This window comes from Carassius auratus, chromosome 44, assembly GCF_003368295.1.
Source record: "Carassius auratus strain Wakin chromosome 44, ASM336829v1, whole genome shotgun sequence".
Lineage (NCBI taxonomy): Eukaryota > Metazoa > Chordata > Actinopteri > Cypriniformes > Cyprinidae > Carassius > Carassius auratus.
The window spans coordinates 4,270,818-4,290,841 of record NC_039286.1 but is presented as its reverse complement, the minus strand read 5'-3'; the positions used below and the strand labels follow the sequence as shown (position 1 = coordinate 4,290,841).

At 34.8% G+C, this 20,024-nt stretch overlaps 1 protein-coding gene across 1 annotated transcript; it reads right to left on the bottom strand.

The window, feature by feature from the left end:
* Positions 1-217: 217 nt before the first annotated feature.
* LOC113061932 (uncharacterized PE-PGRS family protein PE_PGRS54-like) lies at positions 218-16,142 on the bottom strand. The gene is made up of 39 exons (XM_026231445.1): positions 15,882-16,142; positions 15,154-15,221; positions 14,973-15,041; positions 14,515-14,547; positions 13,331-13,372; positions 12,972-13,013; positions 12,767-12,805; positions 12,522-12,560; positions 11,863-11,913; positions 11,729-11,779; positions 10,373-10,427; positions 10,223-10,260; positions 9,900-10,046; positions 9,293-9,340; positions 9,149-9,187; positions 9,040-9,063; positions 8,905-8,952; positions 8,753-8,797; positions 8,588-8,632; positions 7,856-7,900; positions 7,730-7,777; positions 7,619-7,654; positions 7,218-7,277; positions 6,765-6,827; positions 6,621-6,668; positions 6,446-6,505; positions 5,849-5,893; positions 5,681-5,725; positions 5,411-5,458; positions 4,484-4,537; positions 4,125-4,169; positions 3,959-4,009; positions 3,836-3,880; positions 3,713-3,745; positions 3,501-3,545; positions 3,155-3,208; positions 1,587-1,622; positions 1,293-1,337; positions 218-678 (listed from the first exon to the last, which is right to left on the bottom strand). Exons 1-39 carry the CDS (start codon positions 15,989-15,991, stop codon positions 644-646), a joined length of 1,974 nt encoding a protein of 657 aa, XP_026087230.1. The 5' UTR covers positions 15,992-16,142; the 3' UTR covers positions 218-643.
* Between the last annotated feature and the right edge of the window lie 3,882 nt (positions 16,143-20,024).

Sequence of the window (20,024 nt, the reverse complement as noted above, 5' to 3'; positions counted from 1 at the left end):
ACACAAGGCCGGTAGATGGGGGATGTCTTTTTAGGTGACATTAAAAAAAGAATATGCATTGTTTACATTGTGACAATACAAAATTGGTTGAAAATCGGCGAACTTGTCCTTTAAACACCTTGGACCACTTGCCTTTTTCCAAATACCTGAACTGGTTCCACAAAGTTATGCGCTTTCTCGGGTAAAATGACAAGTATTTGAATTTGATGTTCAAAATAGATGTTCAATTTAATGTAAAGATTATCTTCGTATGACATACATTCAGCAATATACAAATTGTGACTTTTGTAAAGAATATTTCTTAAACATCTAGGCTAGAAAATACAGTGGCTACATTTATAGGGGAAAACGAACATTGAATTTACAAAGCCATTTTTTTTTTCTCTCCATTTGACTCCTTTGACTTTTCTTTTGTTGTACCAATGAATAAAATACTTACAGGGCACTTTTATTAACAGGCGCAATAAAACATTAAGTTACAGTATTCTCTGAATGTTTAAATAGTCAAAAATAAAACAAACGGACACGCACACAAAGGAGAGCTAAAGTCTAGCGGGCGGGTTCACGGTTCCTCTGCCAGGCGTACGGGTCCGTACACTGAAATCTGTAACGCAGAAACCTCACTCGCGGCTTCATGTGGAAGTCAGCAGGTATCTTCCAGTTCCACATTTTCTGCACCTTTCAAAAAGCGCAGAGATCAGATAATTGAGGCCAAACTAGCAGGACAGACGTTTGCTAGCAGCAAAGTTTTGATTTAAGCTTTCAATCTGGTGCCAAACTCTAAGCATTTTTCGAGAAACATGAAACCGAAATGTATTCATATTATGTGCTTTCTGCCCTTACATACACTACTCTTTAAAACATTGGGGTTGCACTTTATTTTACAGTACGTGTACTAACATGTACTTATAGTGTAATTACAGTGTATTTATCTGAGAAAGTTCTGGTAACACAAGGTAACTACATGGGCTAGGGTTAGGTTTAGGGGTAGGTTCAGGGTTAGTACCTAGTTATTACATAGTTATTGTAATTACTATAATAAGTGCATAGTATGTACATGAGGAAAAGGACTGTAAAATAAAGTGCTACCAACATTGGTGTCAGTCCCGAAACTTTTAAAGGTTAGTGTGTCTTAAAATAAGATACATAATATGTTTCTATTAAAGATGAGTGGGTACAACTTAACATTTTCAAGATGATTTGGGCCATTTGTTTTGTGATGCTTCTGCTGAATATATGAATTTGACAGAATTTTCAACATGAATAGTCTCCATGGAGAATTTCAGACCCACCTTCAAAACCCTGACCAGATGTGTGGTACTGTTCACCTGCTGATACTGGACAGAACAAGCAAAACAGAGAAAAGAGAAGAGCTGTTGAGCATCTGTTCATCAGCACAGGAGACATAGACATACATTTTTTCGCAAGGTATTCACTATTTAATTTCTACTTTAGATTTTTTTTTTCATTCAGTTTTATGAACGATACGTTTGCTTGACAGGTTTGACATAACTTTGAGGTGAAAGCAAGATACAGATCCTCAGAATGAATCATAAATCATGTGACTGAACTCTCATGAAGCTTACCAGCTGTCTGTGTTTGTTCTGTAGCACCAGGTTGGCCTGTTACAAGAAAACAAACCAGGTTAACAACTGATTTGATGAATTTGACCTGTTCATTACTTTGATGAACAGTTTTGCAGATAAAGCAGGTTTAGAGATGAAGTGTAATTCATTCATTTCATACACATACACACAACCACACACACACACACACACATATATATATATATGTATATGTATATATATGTATATATATATATATATATATATATATATATATATATGTGTGTGTGTATATATATATATATATATATATATATATATATATATATGTATATGTATATGTATATGTATATGTATATATATATGTATATGTATATATATATATATATATATATATATATATATATATATATATATATATGTGTGTGTGTGTGTGTGTGTGTGTGTGTGTGTATATATATATATATGTATATGCATTTAGCATAATATATATATTTACTTCTATCATGAGAACTCTCAGAAAATTTTAGCATGGTAATGGTTATTACAATGTTAATGTAATAGGTTTTGGTGGAAAAGATCTGCTATGCTGCTGCTGCTGAAATGCTGTTGGTTATTACTGTAGTGTATTTGTAGATTATTGCTGCTGAATGTTGCAAGCAAGCACAGGAACTTGTTACTGCCTATACATAAGCCAATATGGTGCTGTGAGTATTTAAGAGGTACTGCTGTTGCACAATTATCATATAAAATACCCTGAAGAAGATCTATACAGGTGGAGCTGGGGAAGGTGGAGGGTTTCAGAGGAACTCTGAAAGTGTGCTGCAATGCTCAAGTGAATGTTAATCAGCTATTTAAATGGAAAGCAGCAAGCTCATTGGCTGTGTATGCAACATGAACCAATTAGCTTGTGACAAGTCATTTAATGCTAAGAATATCATCAGTTAAGTTACGGAACCAACTAGAACCAACCATCAACCTACACCAACTAGAGTTTCAGAACTTGGTGTGTGTGTGTATGTATATATATATTTAACACATCTGCAAATTTTATATATATATATATATATATATATATATTAAATCTAATCTATTCTTGACAAACTATATATCGTTGGAAAGGTCTAAGACTCCCAAATATATACTTTACCAATGTTTGTTTGTAAAAAATTAGGTAGGAAAAGTAATCGATTAATTTATGACAAGAGTGCACCCTCAAAAATCTAAATTATAACTGGAGTTTTGACCTTTTGTTTAAAAAGAAAGACTTCTTTGTTGCCTTTTTCTCTATCACATTTTAGAAATCATCAGAAATTAAATATCGACTGAAAACTTAAAATCTCAAAATTCATCCTTTAAAACCCATTTTAAAATCAGACATTGCATTACCATGTACATGGTACATCAATATCATGTTACAGAATATTTTCATTCATGAATTATAAAAATCTAAGTTTGGATCGTGCACTACAAAGTCAATGTTGAAAAATGTGAATGACAGTTAAGGGGTTAAAAATAAAAATGTACAAATTTGAGAATATATCTTTTCCTTATAGTGTGTGCAAACCATGCATGTGTGTGTCACCCACCTGTGCCCATGGCATCTGTCTGTGAGGAAACCCCTGTGAATGGATCCCCTGTGACTGAAGTTGAGTTATAGAAAGGTTTGTTTCATTTGTAACTTTTAATAAACGTTTAACACAATTTCTGCTTTGTAAGCAAACCCTTGCAAAAATTGACCTTGATAATCATAGTTTCCACCAAAATACCCTGTTATTGTACTGTGAAATGATATACATTTTCTTCAAACAGACTTTCAGTATCTTTGTCATTCTTTCTGCAGAAACTACGTTTACCATGGTACATTTTTATAAGGGCAGCTTACCTGGATGGTTAGTCCACCTGATGAGGCAGATGTTTTCAAACGTAATTTACCTGGTAGGTCTGTCTGAACCATGCTACTATGTGTGTCTGAGGCATCTGAAAGTTTGACAAGAACATTTGAAATGGCAAAATAAAAATCATACCGTTTGTTAGTTCAGATCATTATTGCATACTTATACCCATATTTACTTAACACACAGTACCTTTATATTATCTGTGCCTTGCTCATTCTGATTTATTAATACAATCTAAAGGTCACTCACCTGTAAATCCAGTCCCAGTCGCACGCACAGAATCTGCTTTTCAGAAACACACACTTCACATTAAAACCCTCGCATGAGTGATTGACTGACACATGTCTGCATGTGCTGAGCAGATGTGGTTACCCGTGTAATTTGGCATGCCATCTGTCACAGCTAAATGTCCCTGCCCTGAATAACAGGAAACAGCATATAATAAATATTTCATATTTATTTGAATTACTCCTTTGCATAATGTGGTGCACTCACCTGTCATGTCTGTTAAAGTCTGTCCGTCAGTCGCTGGATCACCTCCTGCACCTGATCACAACATCAGCTCCGTTATTACAGGTACATGCACACAGACCAATGCTGCTTTCACTCTCATTCACGGTGTATTTTATAAAATATGTTTAGTAAACATCAAAGATAATACCTGCCATATCTGTCTGCGCTCCTGCACCAATGACACCGTCAAATCCTTTGAGAAGGCAAGCGAGTTTATTCATACAGCATATTTCAAACACAATGGTATTTCAAAGTGCTCTACATACAAATAGTTAAAAAATAATCGACATCTAAATTTAGAATTGGGAGAAAAATGTCAGAATGGTGAGATGTAAACTCAGAATTGAGAAGATATCAGATTTCTGTGTTTATATCTTGCAATTCGGACCTCTTTTCCCCTCAGAATTGTGAGAAAGTGTGAACTGAGATAAAAAGCCACAGTTAACAACATTATTTATTTATTTTTTTAAATCCATGACGGAAACAGGGTTCCAGACGGTTGCTTACCAGTGGTGTCTGTGTAGGGACTGAGAGTGTGGTCGTTTAGATCAAGTGCACCAACTGCAAAAAACAGCAAGTTAAATAGAGTTAAATAGATTAATATTTAAGCACAAGCATTAATTTCATTTTATAAATACATTTCAGTATTTATGGAAACAAAGGAAAGGTAGGCCTATGTATCTTTCAAGTCATTTTGGATAGGTTTATTTGTTGTGCTCATCTCAAGGCATTCTGGGCTTGTCTTCTCCGATACCTTAGATTTTAGATGAATAGATATCACCATAAATCCCAGTTGAATTAATAAATGCATGAGAAAATGGCTTTTAACAATTTGTTTTGAAATGCAAATAAAGAATAATAAACTCTTAAATGTTTTTTGCATGTTAATAGTCTGAAGCGAAATAGCACTAAATGAATGTTTATGGTGTCAAGTGTTATTTTGTTCATTAGCAAATTAATAATTGCAATCATTTGTCTATGGATTTAGTTTGTTATAAAGTATTGGCTGTTATAGACCCCATAGAGTCACCTGGCAAGCAATTTTGTAATCTGATGTATTTCCTGTTGAATCGAGACATTTGTATGATCATATTAGAGAGCACGCCCCTTTTTAATAGCCAATAAGTATTATTTATAACTATTTAAATAAAATTTGACATATCAAATGTGCATATTTGTGAATTGTGTTAACTTTCAGGAGCACGCTAGCATAATGATGTGATGTGAACTAAAAGCCAAAAAAAACTGATATTTGATTTCATGGCTTTAAACCTGCCATGAGAAATATTTTCCGTATTGAGCACAAGCATTTGGTAAACCCACACAACCCCACCTTTAGAGACCGACTAGCCAAGAGAAGACGCATAAAAATTGAATTATGGCTAACAAATCAATTGACTTTCAGTGATGTCATAGAAGCGGGTGATATAGTACCAGCTGTGTGATGCATCGCCGTTGCAGCGTCCTGATGGCCTGTTCCGCCTGTTTGGAAAGACATTTGGGAATATTCACATCGATTCCAGGATAGTAGTCTGTCAGTAATATAACGTTGTGATAGTGTGTTGATTAGTTGTGTGTGTTTTATTGCTAAATACATACTGATGTCGAGATGAACGCCTTGAGGGTCACCTGTGAACAAATCCAGACACACACTGCAGTTTGCTCTCGTTTATAGGTTTCATATGTTTTTATATTTCAACATACCTTTCTGTATGTCTACCACAGGTTTGTGCCGACCGTTTCCATTTCCTGTAATGCAGTAATGAATTATGTGTCAATACTGTATGATGAAATCCCTGCAAAGATATCCTTCAGCTGGATTAATTTGGATTTTCCAGCAGAGTAAGGTAATTATTATTTACTGGAGCTTACCGTTTGTTTCGGGTAAATCTGCACCATTATTATCCACCCAACCATCTGAGAACAACAACACAATGGAGAAATATCATGCTTCCAGTTGTTTTGTTTTGGTATTAATTTTTAATTGAAAAAAGCGGTGATACTTTACCATTAAGCACCGTTTGTTAACATTAGTTAAATTAAAATTAAATTATTAATAATGTTGTAGAAGTATTGTTCGTTGTTAGTTGATGAATTTTTTTTAACACTATAGCTAACGTTAACATAAATGCTGTAGAAATATTGTACATTTTTGTTTTCGTCATCCACTTAAACATTTTCAAAATCAAGGTTAATGCACTTTGAATAAACAACCAGCAATAGCATTTTTATTAACTAACATTTAAATAGATGAATAAATGCTGTAAGAAATATACTACCTATTGTTAGTTAGTTAGTTAGTTAGTTAGTTAGCTATTGTATTAACTAAAGTTAAAGGAACAGTTCGCTAAAAAGAAACTTTTGCTGAAAATGTAAACAGATTTGGAGACAATTTAGCATTATGAATACAGTAGGTGTTGGGTGTGAAATATTTCTTATTGCAGAGTTTTACTAGAATAGTTGTCTTACCTGAATAGTCTGTGAAGAAATGATCCGGATGTGACATTGTGTCAAAGACCACAGATGAATCTGTAAATATCAGTCCCAATTAAGATTTGACACACTTTCAGTTCCAGCGCTTCAAGTCTCTTTCCACCAAACCACGAGGGACTTTTGGTGAGCATTTTGTTTAACATCAGTTTACCTGTTGTATCAGCTGGTGATTTTGATTGGGCTCCATTATCAGAAATGCCTGGAGATATTATAAAATATATTATTAGAAAGACTCTATTAACATAATATACTATTCCTAATTTAATGCGAGGAAACAGATTAATACTTAACTTACTGACTGAATGGGTATAATCACCGTTCCCATTGTCAACAAACAGGTAATCCAGTCCGGGAGAGTCTGGTATACAGAACAAGAGACGATTAGCAATGAAATTGATTGGTTTCTAGACATATTGAAATATCTATCTATAGTTATGTCGTTCTTTTATTCAATCAGTTGCTCTATCTATCCATCTAAAAGCTTCTACACTCATTCAGTGAGTTGAGTTTTGACTTCAGTGATCAATCTGTGTAGTTCATACAGATGCATGAAACCCCAGTGACCTCTCGTGACACTGAAAATGTCTCTGAAAGTTGTCATTTTGCTAACTTTGGAGCAAATGTCACGACTGAAAGTCTGACAGGGTTTGTAAGACGTGTGCTGGAATAATCCCACGGCTACTGAGGTAAAAGCACTCTAAATTTACAGGACCTAAAGGAGCACAGAGAGGCAGCCAGCAGCCGTTACCTGGAGGAGCGTCTAGAACCGGACCGCCACTGGATGGGTGCCCTGGACTCAGGCCAGCAGCTGAAAAGAAGAACCGGTGAGAGAGAAAAAAGACAGCTTTGATTCACACCAGTCATCTTTCTATAAATTATTAGGCAGAGAACAGAATCTGGCTGGTTTATTCAGTTTATTCAGTCAGCGCGGCTCATAATTAGAGTGTGACAGAATGAGGGAAGGAGCCATTTCACAGCATGGGCATTAAAGTAAATCAAGTCAACTTAACTAGTGTGGGCTTTCCTGTCTGTTACAACGCCAATGAGATCAGCAGAAAGCAATTCTGGTGTCTGCAGCTCAAAAGCCATAAACATCAAGCCTTTCTGTTTAAGTAAAAAAAAAATGGATGACTTGAATTGGACGCTCACCTGCCGAATCCACCTGAAATGCGAGTCCCATGTGATCTGTTGAGACAGCGTCAGTTACTAGGCATGTGGGTGGAACGTCTGGAGGAGTGTCTAAGAGGTCTAAAAGCGTACCTAGCCCGTCTGTTTGAGTGTCTGGACCAAAGCTCTCTCCTATTCCACCTGTAGAGGGAGACAGTCTGTGTCCATTCTACATTCTGTATTCCTTCCATTAATTAATGAGAATGAAGAAATGCTCACCCATTAAGTCAACAAGGAAGTCATGGCTTGACTGATCTATCACGCCTGCAATTACATTTTGCAGTGATATGTTTGAGTTCCTAATATACACAGTATGTTCTGACGCTCACATTATTGTTTAGAGAACATGTATAGATGTCTTTGGTGTTGAATTTCTACACTTTGGTTTTAAAGTTGGGGTGATTGAAATAGTTTTAATGTTTTTGAAAAATCGAAAATACTGTAAAAACTATAATATTTTCAAATATGATTACAATTTAGAATTACTTTTTTTCATTTTAATAATTTTAGAATATAATATATTCCTATTATGGCAAAGTTGTATATATATATATATATATATATATATATATATATATATTTTTTTTTTTTTTTTTTGCATCATTTCTCCAGTCTTCAGTGTCACATGATCCTTCAGAGATCATTCTAATATACTAATTTGCTGCTCAAGAAACATTTAAACATTGAAAACAGTTAATGCATTTTTAAGGATTCAGTGACAAATAGAATGATCAAAATAATTTTTTTTATTTGAAATGTAAAATTAAAAATGTCTGTCGCTTCTGGTATCAATTTAAGGTGTTGTTAATATTTATATATTACTGGTCCCCAAAGTTTTCAGCAGTAGTGTTGGTGCTTTTGATTACAGTTTTGGTTTTTGGACTCAATAACTCAATCTTGACTAAATGTATTTTGCTTTTGTAGGGCGTTCAGAGTTCAGCTGATGTTTACCTGTCGTTTCCAGGTGAGAGCTTGTGCCAAATGAATCAAAACCACCTGCAACGCACATGAAACAAACAACGACGAGAATTTCTGAACTGAAAACAATGTAAGTATATTTTTATCTCAGAAATGAATGGTTCTTCCGTGGTCGGATTTTAAATCATGTTTTTCCACCTGCTTCTTGAATCTGAGATGTGCCTTCCATGAAATGATCCACGCCTGCATCAAAAACATCAGGTTAAAATCAGAGATTTAAAAAAAAAATCTTTTTTCATGCTGTATGAAATGCCAGTTAATTAAAAACAAAGTATTCAGTGTTTCATCACCTGTAAATCCTGTTTCTCCTCCGTTCAGTAGTTGTTTGTGTCCATTACCTGTGAGAAGAACCCGATTAAAATGACTAAATCGCTCATTCTGATTAATATGATGCACAGTATTGTTTGCTGTGCATTAAGACTCACCATTAGATTCTATCTCGGGAATTTCTAAATGTACAAGATAAAACATACATAATTATGACATCAATTATCATTTAACAGAAAACATTTGGTAAGCTTTGATGTTTATCACCTGGAGACTCGATTTGAGATCCATCGTAAGTGGTTTCCCCTAATGAAAGAATATAAGATCTGTTTATGTATAAGTGTGTACAGCATTTAAGAAGTAAGAAATCAGCCCCATGAGATGCAATAGTGAGATCTGTTATACACATACCATTTTCATACTGTGAGCCATCTGTATGTGGAGCGTATCCCTCTGATCCTATGCAAAGAGGATTATAATTGTACAACTTTTACTTGAAGCCTTTATATATAATTAATTCATGTACATTTATTTTTAAAGGAATAGTTGACCCAAAAATGAACATTTGCTGTGAATTTACTCACCACTGGGACATCCAAGATGTAGATTAGTTTGTTCATTCATCAAAATAATGGAGAAATGTATAAGATCACATCACTTGCTCACCAGTGGATCATCTGCAGTGAATGGGTGCCGTCAGAATGAGAGTCCAAACAGATGATAAAAACATCACAATAATCCACACAACTCCAGTCTAATTTGAAGTTAAAAACTGGTTAACAATGGATTAGTTTTTTTTTTTTTTACAAACATGTAATTTTACAATAATGGCCTAGAGTCATGTGAATTATTTTTATGTTTATGTTTATTGTTAAGACTCTCTGTCGGCACCCGAGGTTCCATTGGTGAGAAATTGATGGTAAATTTCTTTTCTCTCATGAAGAAGCTCATTTACAACTTGGATGGCCTGAGGGTCAGTACATTTTCAGTAAATTTCCCCTGTTTTTGAATGAAATACCTGTAGGCTGGGATTGCACCTCAGAGGAAACTACACCCACACTTTCCGATGTCTGTCCTGCTGCAGGTCGGTCAAAAGTGTGGCTGGATAACATTGTTGACCCATGACCTGCTGCTATATGGTCTGATGGCCCTTGACCCGATGGCACTGTGAGATTGAAGAAAATATCTCTTTGTGAAGTAAATAAAAGATGAACCACCATATTTGCATGACCAAGATTAGAATATTACAGTATTAATAGGCCTTTGGCTATATTTAGACTTTATGTGCATGACACATATTATAAGCTGCGATTGCCTTAACATAAACAGAACAACTCTTACCTAAAGAAATGGACACTGAATGGACGCCCCCATCTGTGGATGAAACACATTAAACATATTGGGTTTCTCTAGAGCTGCAAGTTTTTTATTTATTTTATATTTAGTATCATATTTCGGACAATATTTCAATCGTGTTTCTAAATGTCATTACCAGGGACTTTAGATCCTGAACCTCCAGTAGCAGCTGCTCCTCCAGCTCCTACACCTGAGAACAATTTTCATTAGCATTCTTCATTTTATGCACTACTGTTTAACAGTTTATTATTATTATTATTTACGAAATTAATACTTTCATGCAGCAAGGATGCAAGTAGCAGTAAAGACATTTGTAAGGTTACAAATGATCTCTGTTCCAACTAAATGCTGTACTTTCTATTCATCAGAAAATCCTGAAAAAAAATCTATAACTCTTCCCTACGGTGGCCGAGAGAGCTCAATGCGCTGCAACTTAAGAAAACATGCAATTTGAAAAAAACATCAGCAAATAAAAAAAAAAAACATCTTCATCAATTTGACAACACTAGTGTTGCAAATCATTACAACACATGCAAATTAAGAAACGCTGCAAATCCTGCTGCAAATAGCACTGACCACAAAGGAAATGTTTCAAGGAGACCCCAAAAAATGTCGGACCAGGCTGGGATTTGCTTATTGTGCAGTGGCTACTGGTCAGTGGGGTTGTTGGTGAACTGAAAGGTGAATTTTTTTTTTTTTTTTTTTACACCCTGATTGCATGATTCCTTTATATTTTGGATATTATTAGCCTAAATAAGCTGAATAATTACATGATTAAATGTAAAACGTTTCTTAAGATGGTTAACTTTGATATCCTCAGCTAAATATAATTTAAAAGGTTGAGGAAAATAAATTTGCAATGATTCATTAATTGTTTCTTAATGTGCATGTTCTGTGATGATTTGCAGCGCGTTTTGTTATATGCACATGTTACTAATGCAGATGTTTTCTTCATCTGCTGGTGTTTTTTCAGTTTGCATGTGTTTTCTTAAGTTGCAGCGTGTTGAGCTCTCTCGGCCACCGTACTTTCCACCAAGATATGAATGCAGAATGAATGGTGACATAGAAAACTTAGCATCACAGTAATGAATTACATTCAAATAGAAAAATGTTAATTGCAACTATATATATATATATATATATATATATATATATATATATATATATATATATATATATATATATCAGTAATACTGTTTTTACAGTATTTTTTTATTAAATGCAGCCTTTGTATTCACAACAGACTTTTTTCAAATAATTACTGACCTCAAATTTTTGATTTGCTGTTTATGTAAATTATTATATTATATTATTATTTAATATAACATTTAATTATTTTATTTAATTTTAGTATTGCATGTACTACATAATAAACCTAGTAGTATTTTTAGCGTATATAGTATTTATGCCACGCCATATACATGTGTACCTTTTTCTATTCTATTCTATTCTATTCCATTCTATTCTATTCCAGATTCAGTGATCAGGTACCTGGAGGAACTATCTCTGATTTGGACCCATCTTGTCCACCATAACTTGCATCTGTAAGTGAAATAATTTCAGTGATTAGGCAGTAAACTTGTTAAAAGAAGAGCATATTTACAGCAGATGAACAGGTAGAGTACCATGAGAACTTGAGCCAGATGGCTGAGAGAACCCGTCTCTACCGTTACTTCCTGTAACCCACACAGAAACTTTACTGAGAGAAAATTCTTCGTACGATGATGAAACGTTGCTGTCAATCTTAAAAATGCTCCAGTAATCCAATAGCATGCAGTTAGTAGTTTAATTAAATAACAACATTTTATTAATTACTCACCACCTTGCATCATACTTTCTGAATGAAATCCAACTCTTGTTTCTTACTAATTTTAGGTTGCTGATTCCAAAGATAGTGCCTATTTTGCCCTAGCATGTCACTTTATCACAAAATATGATGTGCACTGTGTAGCATTTTTGCATTATACAACCATAAGGTTGGGAAATTTAGTATTACTGCGTTATCAGCTGCCACAAAGATTTGATTTCTGTCTTTCTCTGAGCCAGGCTGATAATAGTTGTACTATTTGTTATATTCTCAGCCAACTTTCAAATGTTTGACATTATTTTATGTCTAATTACACGGTAAGAGTTAAACATTGACCCAGATCTGTGGATGATTTGTTACACAAAAGCAGCAACAGAAAAAAACAAAAAAAAACATTTATTTATTAGCTTATTTTGAACATATTATTTAGTTAGATGCAGGGCTGTTTGAATAAATTCTGATTGAAATGCTGGTCACCATTTGCTCCGTTTGAAGCTGTTGATGTGCTGCCTGATGCTGTAATGACAAAAACACTAGTTTAGTTCTTGATTGGCCATGAAAGAGCAGATATATCTAGATTTGCCCTTCTGATGTTCGGCTATGGCCATGTGCGTAAATTGTTGCTCTGTAGTGCATTTCCTGCCCAAGGTCAGTCAGTGTTGCTTTTCTAAAGTACGATTTGTGTGAAAGTTTTGCCCCTGATAGATCAGGTTCACACTTACAGACTTGGCCAGTTTGAGTGCCGCCATTAAGTTTCTGACCTGGGAAACAAGAGCAAAGGTTTTGTCAAAAGATGTATTGGACTTCAGAAAGGCCTGAAAAGTGGCCATTGAGCTTTCAACAAATTCACCTTTCACCAGAGGCCATGAGAAGCTAATGCACTCCGTACAGAACTTGTTTTTGCGTTATCGAGTAGACTTTCCTTACCGTTTGGGGATTCGCCCGCAATGGCGCTGCCAGGAGTCATACCTTTGAGAAAAATAGCCCTTCAGTCTAAACAAGGTCCTGAAACATTGGCCCAACAAACATGCAATCTCACTGCGCTACAGGCCTGTGTTTTACACGGATGTGTGCACCTGATGTTTTGTCTTTCCACAATTATTAATAAATCGAGCAATGCCGTTCAGGCCACTTTGGCTAAAATCCCCACATACCTGATCCCTAACCAGATTAATTACTGATTGACTTCGCTCACTGAGTAGGGTGCACCCAGTGAACTATTTTCCAGTGCTGAGAGGTTCAGTGTTCTCTGACTCCAGCTCTAAAGAGGATTAGCTTCACCTTACCCGAGCCTTTGGGTGCTGCGGTGGCCTGCTGCGATCCGGCCCCTTTGGGAAAAAAGGGAGAGGAACAAAAACCATATTCTTAAGATTCCCAGAGATCTTTTCTCACAGGTCAATCAATCTCTTCCAGTCAGGTGGCTTCTGGAAGGACTAACACTCTTTTTACATGTGCTTAAGGGGTTTTGCATCTTGTATAAAGCATTTGTATACATTTTAAGCTGATTTTATTGTCTTTTATGTGCATTTTAGATCTGATTTTAGTTTAGTTTTTGCAATGTCGCTGCCACATTAGAACTAAATGTTTATCTTTGCTACATGTTAAATATAGAGTAACATCAGTCTTTAGATTTTAACACCGTAATTTATCGATTAACTCTGCTGAACAATTTGGGGTCATTCAATTTTGTTTTTGACAGAAATTATGCATTAAACTGATCAAAAGTGGCAGTAAAAATATTAAGCATTGTTTTCAAAATGTATTCAAATTAGAAATGTTTCTTCAGTGTAATGAAGAAGTCATGTGACTTTTAATTGGTAATACCTTTTCTAGTTTTTACTGTATTTCTGGTGAGCATAAGAGACAGACCCCAAATTTTTTAATGCTAGCAAATCATAATTACCATACAAAAAAGTACTGTGGTACCATGGTTGTATCAGATAGCAATACTGTGGTATTTTGAAAAATATACTATAGGACTGAAATCCATGGACTCTTGTACGAACTTTAAAAATACTATATCAATATGAAATATTATGGTACATGAATTTCAATACCATGGTATATTGAAGTTCTATATTATATTATGTTAGTGATATCATGGTATTAATGTGATACTCCAAAGTACTTAAAAGAATATATTGTCCAAAAAACATGGTTTTACCATGGTGTCATGTCCAAAAATACTATGATACTTAATAGTTACCATACTTTAAAATCATAATATAAAAGCTTAAAAAAACGAACTATTACCAATGGTCCCATGTCCAAAAAACACAGTATACAAAAACTAATACCACAGTACGTTTTGTAAGTGTAATTTCTGATTATGGCAGAACCCCAAATGTTTTGAATAGCTCAGCCTCATGAAGAAAGACTGACTTTTGAAGTAAATTATGATTTATTATGTGATTGTTAAAGATGACTGAGGTTTTGCACAATGGTGGTAAGTTGTGAACTTGTCACCCACCCTTCATATGCTGACCTTTGGAGTCATCATCATCTGTAAAGAAAAGGGAAAATCGATACAGTTTATAACAACCGCTCCTTTGTTTAGCCCTTCTCCTCTTTCTGTCCCGAATCCCTCGCAGATCTGCTGACTGTTATCAGAATAATATGAGCCCAAAGAGTTTACGATTCACTGATATGTTTTACGTGAAATGCTCTTTTGTTTGCTTTTTTTTTTTTTACTCACATTAATGCATTTATAGTGGTAAAAAATGAGTTTATGAAGCTAAACGGACTTTAAAAAAGGTTTAAAAGAGATTTACTTTAAAACTGTTTAACCTGAACATTATAGTGTTAACTTCTCATATTGTCCTTTTGCAGGATCACATCTAATGTCAACCTGCACACAATATGAGCTTCTTGATATGGTACGATCGGCTCTCATCAGGAGGTAACGTCTAAAAGAACTTCATCCCCTACCCTCTTCCTCCTCAGACAGTTCTTCTTCACCCTCTTCAGCCTCAAAGTCATTTTCCTCAGGCTCCTTATCTGTCCCGAGACATAATCCAGCAGTTTAATGAGTGGGTAAAGACGCGTGGGCGCTTTATGTTGAACATAAGAGTGTGTCATTAAATAATCCCTCTGGGAAAAGAGCTCGTACCTTCAACAGGAGCCGTTGATAGGGTGGACGCCAGAAGCACAACAGCCACTGAAGCAATTACAAGATTTCTGTGAAAGCGACATGATAAGAGTCCAGAATAAGCACATGCGAAGCAAATTCGACACAGAAAACACAATAAGATGCTGTGTAATGTTATGTCACACTTACCACTAGACAAGAAATTAGCAATTGATCATGCATTTTCTCAAAAGCAGCTTAAAATGTGCATTAAACCCAACAATTCTCTTCAGGAATGCATGCTTTTAATATTATTTTTCATGTAGTTATCGCTTTCATACAAAGTAAATTCATCAATTGGGCTTTTGAAAAACTCAAGCAATGGATAAAAGTAATACTTCGCTTTGAGTATGTTTTAAAGTATTCGGTTATTGGCCATGATATCACATTCATCAACGAGATTCCCAGCATCAAATGATTAGAGTAACACAGACTTTAAACTATAACAAGATATAAGTCATATGCATCAAATCTATTAAAAAACACAGGAAACACCAAAGTCATGGGTTTGATTCCCAAGGAATGCGAGATTGAATGCATATACTTTGAATTCAGTGCAAGCTGCTTTTGGCTATATGCATAAACGTAAAACTCCCCTTAATATCACTGCTCCTTCTTGACATATCTTAATCAATTATTGATCAGTTAGCTATAAGTTGATCCCCTGATGTCAGATATTGGTTGTTATAAATCAATCGTCATTGACTTACCGTGACAGCATCTTTAGCACAGGTCTATGTGGGAAACTGTGCAGCAGACATAAAGTGACCAGCAAACGTGCTTTTGACTTCCTTATGCTTGACTGGCCACCAAAATACATTTTATACCCTTCCAGCCCCCATACTGGTTAGGGGCAGGACTTCTAACCCCAGCCCCTGCCATTCAAACGACTCCCACCAATCAAACCACAGGTGAGTACTGACACAATTATGATTCATAATTTATATTCAGATCGGATCTGCAGTGTCTTCAAGCATCAGAATGCACAAATGACAATAAATATCTTCTACACATTCACTGTTATACCAGAAATTGGGATGAAAAGCATCTTTATTCATGGTTTGCCCCATCATCCCTTTGGCCCAGCAGGCGGCGGTGGAATCAGTAAGGCAGCTCAACCAGTGGAGGGCACAGCCAGCCTGCACAACATCACACAGAGACCCGAGCCAGAGGAACACATGCAGGAAGTTACAGGTTTTCTCATTTATCACCCTTGGAAACATGATGACCTGGCTGGTCAAGATGACCTGGCTTTCAAGCTTATTTTGTGACTCTTATCAAAAACAAATAATGGTGCAGTTTATTAAGTACTTGCTTTGATTGTCTTTATAAATCATATTTTCAAAATGTATTTCAATTTCTTAAACAGAATTAATAGGATAAAATTCATAAATTGCCCCTAAAATGCTACAGTTTGTACAGTCTGGTTTGGGTTTTTTCTTTCTTTTCCTTTTCATTAATTAATTAATTAATTTATTTATTTCCTTATATAGTTTGTATAAATATTGGGACATGTATAATCATATTTTTTATTAAAATAAAAAAATGGATTTATATTAATATTTATTTATTCTTTATTCATGATAGTGTATAAAGTAATAATTTTTTTAATTTAAGTTTTGATCGTTTTTTAATATATTTAGTAAAAAAAAAAATATATATATATATATATATAGTTTTTTTTTTTTACTGTTTTTAGATTTTTAAATTTATATTAAAATATAATCTAAAAGGACCTTAAAGTACAATATTCCCAAACCATGACTATAGCAAAAATAGGTATACAAAAATGTACAAAATGTATAAAAAATAAATAAATAAAGTAAGTAAAAACTATTTTTTTCCCGTTTATTTATTTATGCATTTTAATATTGATTAAATGAGGACCATAAATGTTGCCGGGTCTTTCAGGAAAGAAAGCCAACAACATTAGGAATTACATGTCCTGTTTAAATTGGAGTAGCATGGTCTATTCAAGTGCTATGGTATCTGTATGTGTTGCAAAAGCTAATGCTTCTGTCTCATAGAAGAAACTGAACAGCTTGAATCTCGCAAGTAGATTGCATTCCTGTAGCGTGTGCCAGTTCCCATCAAGCCTATTTTACAACGTAACAAACACCAGCAGGCCTTGAAATGCATTTCTGTGATAAACCTCTCACAGAATGATGAGCTAATTGGACATTTGTCATAGCAAAGCTATAAAGAGCTCTCGAGCTCAACAAGCTTTCTTTGTTGCAATGTGAACTATGTGTGTGTGTTTTGATTGATATGTACTATTATGTTACAATGATGCTGTGTGTTTTATTATTAAACCCTGAATCCACTACATGTAAAATATGTTAGCTTATATAAGGTGTGACTATATGGTTAGCTTTTGTTTTCCTGCTAATGGATAAATATTAGGTTCATGTACTGTTAAAAGATATCTTAAATCAGTGGTTCACAAAAATGCTTTGCATGTACTTGAGCACTAGAGGAGTGTAGTAATGTCCACCTGCTGGTACAGTGTCTATCACAGTATAGTAGCAGTGTGGAATGACAAGACATATTGAAAAGCTGTATTATTACACATTAACTGGTCTTATTGGCAGACGTGGTCATATTTCTGCTGGCCAGTTTCTTGTCCTGTGGCTTCCCTCATTCCTGCAGGCCTGCCTGATCTCAAACAAAAGCTCTCTGTTAGGTGCTTGAAACCGTAGCGCTCTTGGATCCAACCTTGGGTGACGAGATTAGAAGTGGCAGGCCTGGATCTGTTCAGCTCGGCCGGTGGGGTCAGGCGGTACAGCGGGCGGCTGCCGTGCACGGAGACTGCGCTCGGACCATATGGAAAAGGACAGACCACCACAGTAGTATCCTATATGGCAGAAATCGATTTTCCCAAAATGACAATATATTCTGTTTAAAATGACAAAAGATACTTTAGAGGCAAGAAAATTTGTGTCAGTGTTATGCATGTCATATACACTGATGTATTTTACAATTATTTTAAATAAATTGTGTAAATATTGTGGCAATGTATGGTCATTTTGTTATTTATTATTTTATTTAATATTTAATATTATATTTATATAATATTTCAAAACAAAAATGATTGTTTAATTATAAAATATAAATTGTATAATACTTTTTTAAAAAAGTAATATTTTTTTAATATTATTATATTGTCAAAACTTTATATTTTTATTATTTTATATTTTGATTTTAAATTATAATGTGTGTGTGTGTGTGTGTGTGGGTGTGGGTGTGCGCATGTAGAATAAGCAGAAAAAATATATATATTTCAAGTATATTTCAAATATATTAAATATTTTACAAATACATATTTTTGGCAATTTTTTCCATGTTTTAAAATATTAAATATTAAAAAAATACATTTCAGTATTAAAACAAACAAACAAGCAAACAAACAAACAAAAAAACAGTAACAACTATGAGTAAACACAAAAATCCTCAGAGACTACAGTGGCCCACAGGAGAGCATGTAGGAAGCAAGAGGTGAGTTCTATTGTGGTCCAGCACACACACACACACACACACACACACACACACTGCACGTTTTCTCATACAGATTCCTGTCCTATTCTCAGATTTCAGCTTCATCCAGAGCTCTGTTAGGAGTTTTTGTCTCAGTGGTCACGAGCCACCTCTGATCATCCTGAAGGAGCCATTCTGTTTAGAAACCCAATCTGTCTGAAATTACTATGTGGCTCTGGAGTTTTGGGTCCCTGAACCATTCCGTAATTAATCACCGTGGGCCAAATCTAATATGTCGTATAGCAGGACAGAGGAACAGTGTGGACAGGTGGACATTAAACTTGATCAGAGGGTCAGACTAGTTCTCATTTCCTGCCTGCGGTCTCAAATTAATGTTCGCCACCGATATTAAACAACCACAGAATGATCACTGCTTTGCAAAAAGTGATATGATTTCATATACTTTTCTAGTTGATGTTACTATTTGTCAGTACTTGCATACAATTCTAAGGCGAAAGCCTCACAGTATTAAGACTATTGTTTTGTATTACACATTTTCTAAAATGTTATGTACGTATAATCAAATGAGGCATCATCTAATTAAAATATGCATAAATTTCCAGAACTGAAATTGTATAAAATCCAGATTTAAATTCTCCATTTTGTTGAGTTAAAGGTTTTTTGGATACGCCTTTGGATATCTTTTTTTTTTATCACTCCATAAATCAGAAAATAATGTCCACAGCCAAAATGCCATATGAACAAACAAACTGCAAACGTTCAGAGTTCTGGCTCAATGCAAGAGAGAGAGAGAGAAACTTTTTTTGATGTTTTTAAAGCACTCTTGAAAGATGTGAATTAATTGAAACTTACCGACACAGATAAAGTGTAATAAACACTTAAATGTGTATTTGGGATGCTTTCTTTCTCCTGTCTGAAAGAAGACATGTTATGGAAGGAAAATCTCAAACAGGTGTTCACAAAGGAACAACTTAAAAATCTTCATGTTCCATAAACAATAACAGAATTTTGGTGAACTGTTCCTTTAAGAACTTTTGAGAACTCAAAACTATTTGAATGACTGACAGAGAAATGAATTGAATAAAGAAAAGCAAGTGTGGACAGAGCTTATCGCACACTAAAGCCAAACAAAGTGTTGAAATCTTTATTGGCACTCAATGGATGCTGATAAATGAGTTTTCAGATAACAGACACTCTTATGAATGTGTCGTTTTGAAGTTTGAAGGGGTTTTATCTCGTTGTTAATTGTGGATATTAAACAAACAGTAATTCGTCTGCGTCTTAAATTACGTGTAAACCTGAGTGTGTCGCTGTTTGTCAGTGAAAGGTAGGTCTTTTCTCACAGATATCAGCCTCTA

Bases quoted from the DNA above. Each gene is read 5' to 3' on its own strand.
- LOC113061932 (XM_026231445.1), bottom strand. From the start codon at position 15,991: ATGTATTTTGGTGGCCAGTCAAGCATAAGGAAGTCAAAAGCACGTTTG. The intron at 9,064-9,148 runs GTGATAAACATC...TTGTACATTTAG, and splicing joins ATCTCAAATCGAGTCTCCAG to AAATTCCCGAGATAGAATCT. The intron at 8,798-8,904 runs GTGATGAAACAC...TTTTTGATGCAG, and splicing joins AGGAGAAACAGGATTTACAG to GCGTGGATCATTTCATGGAA.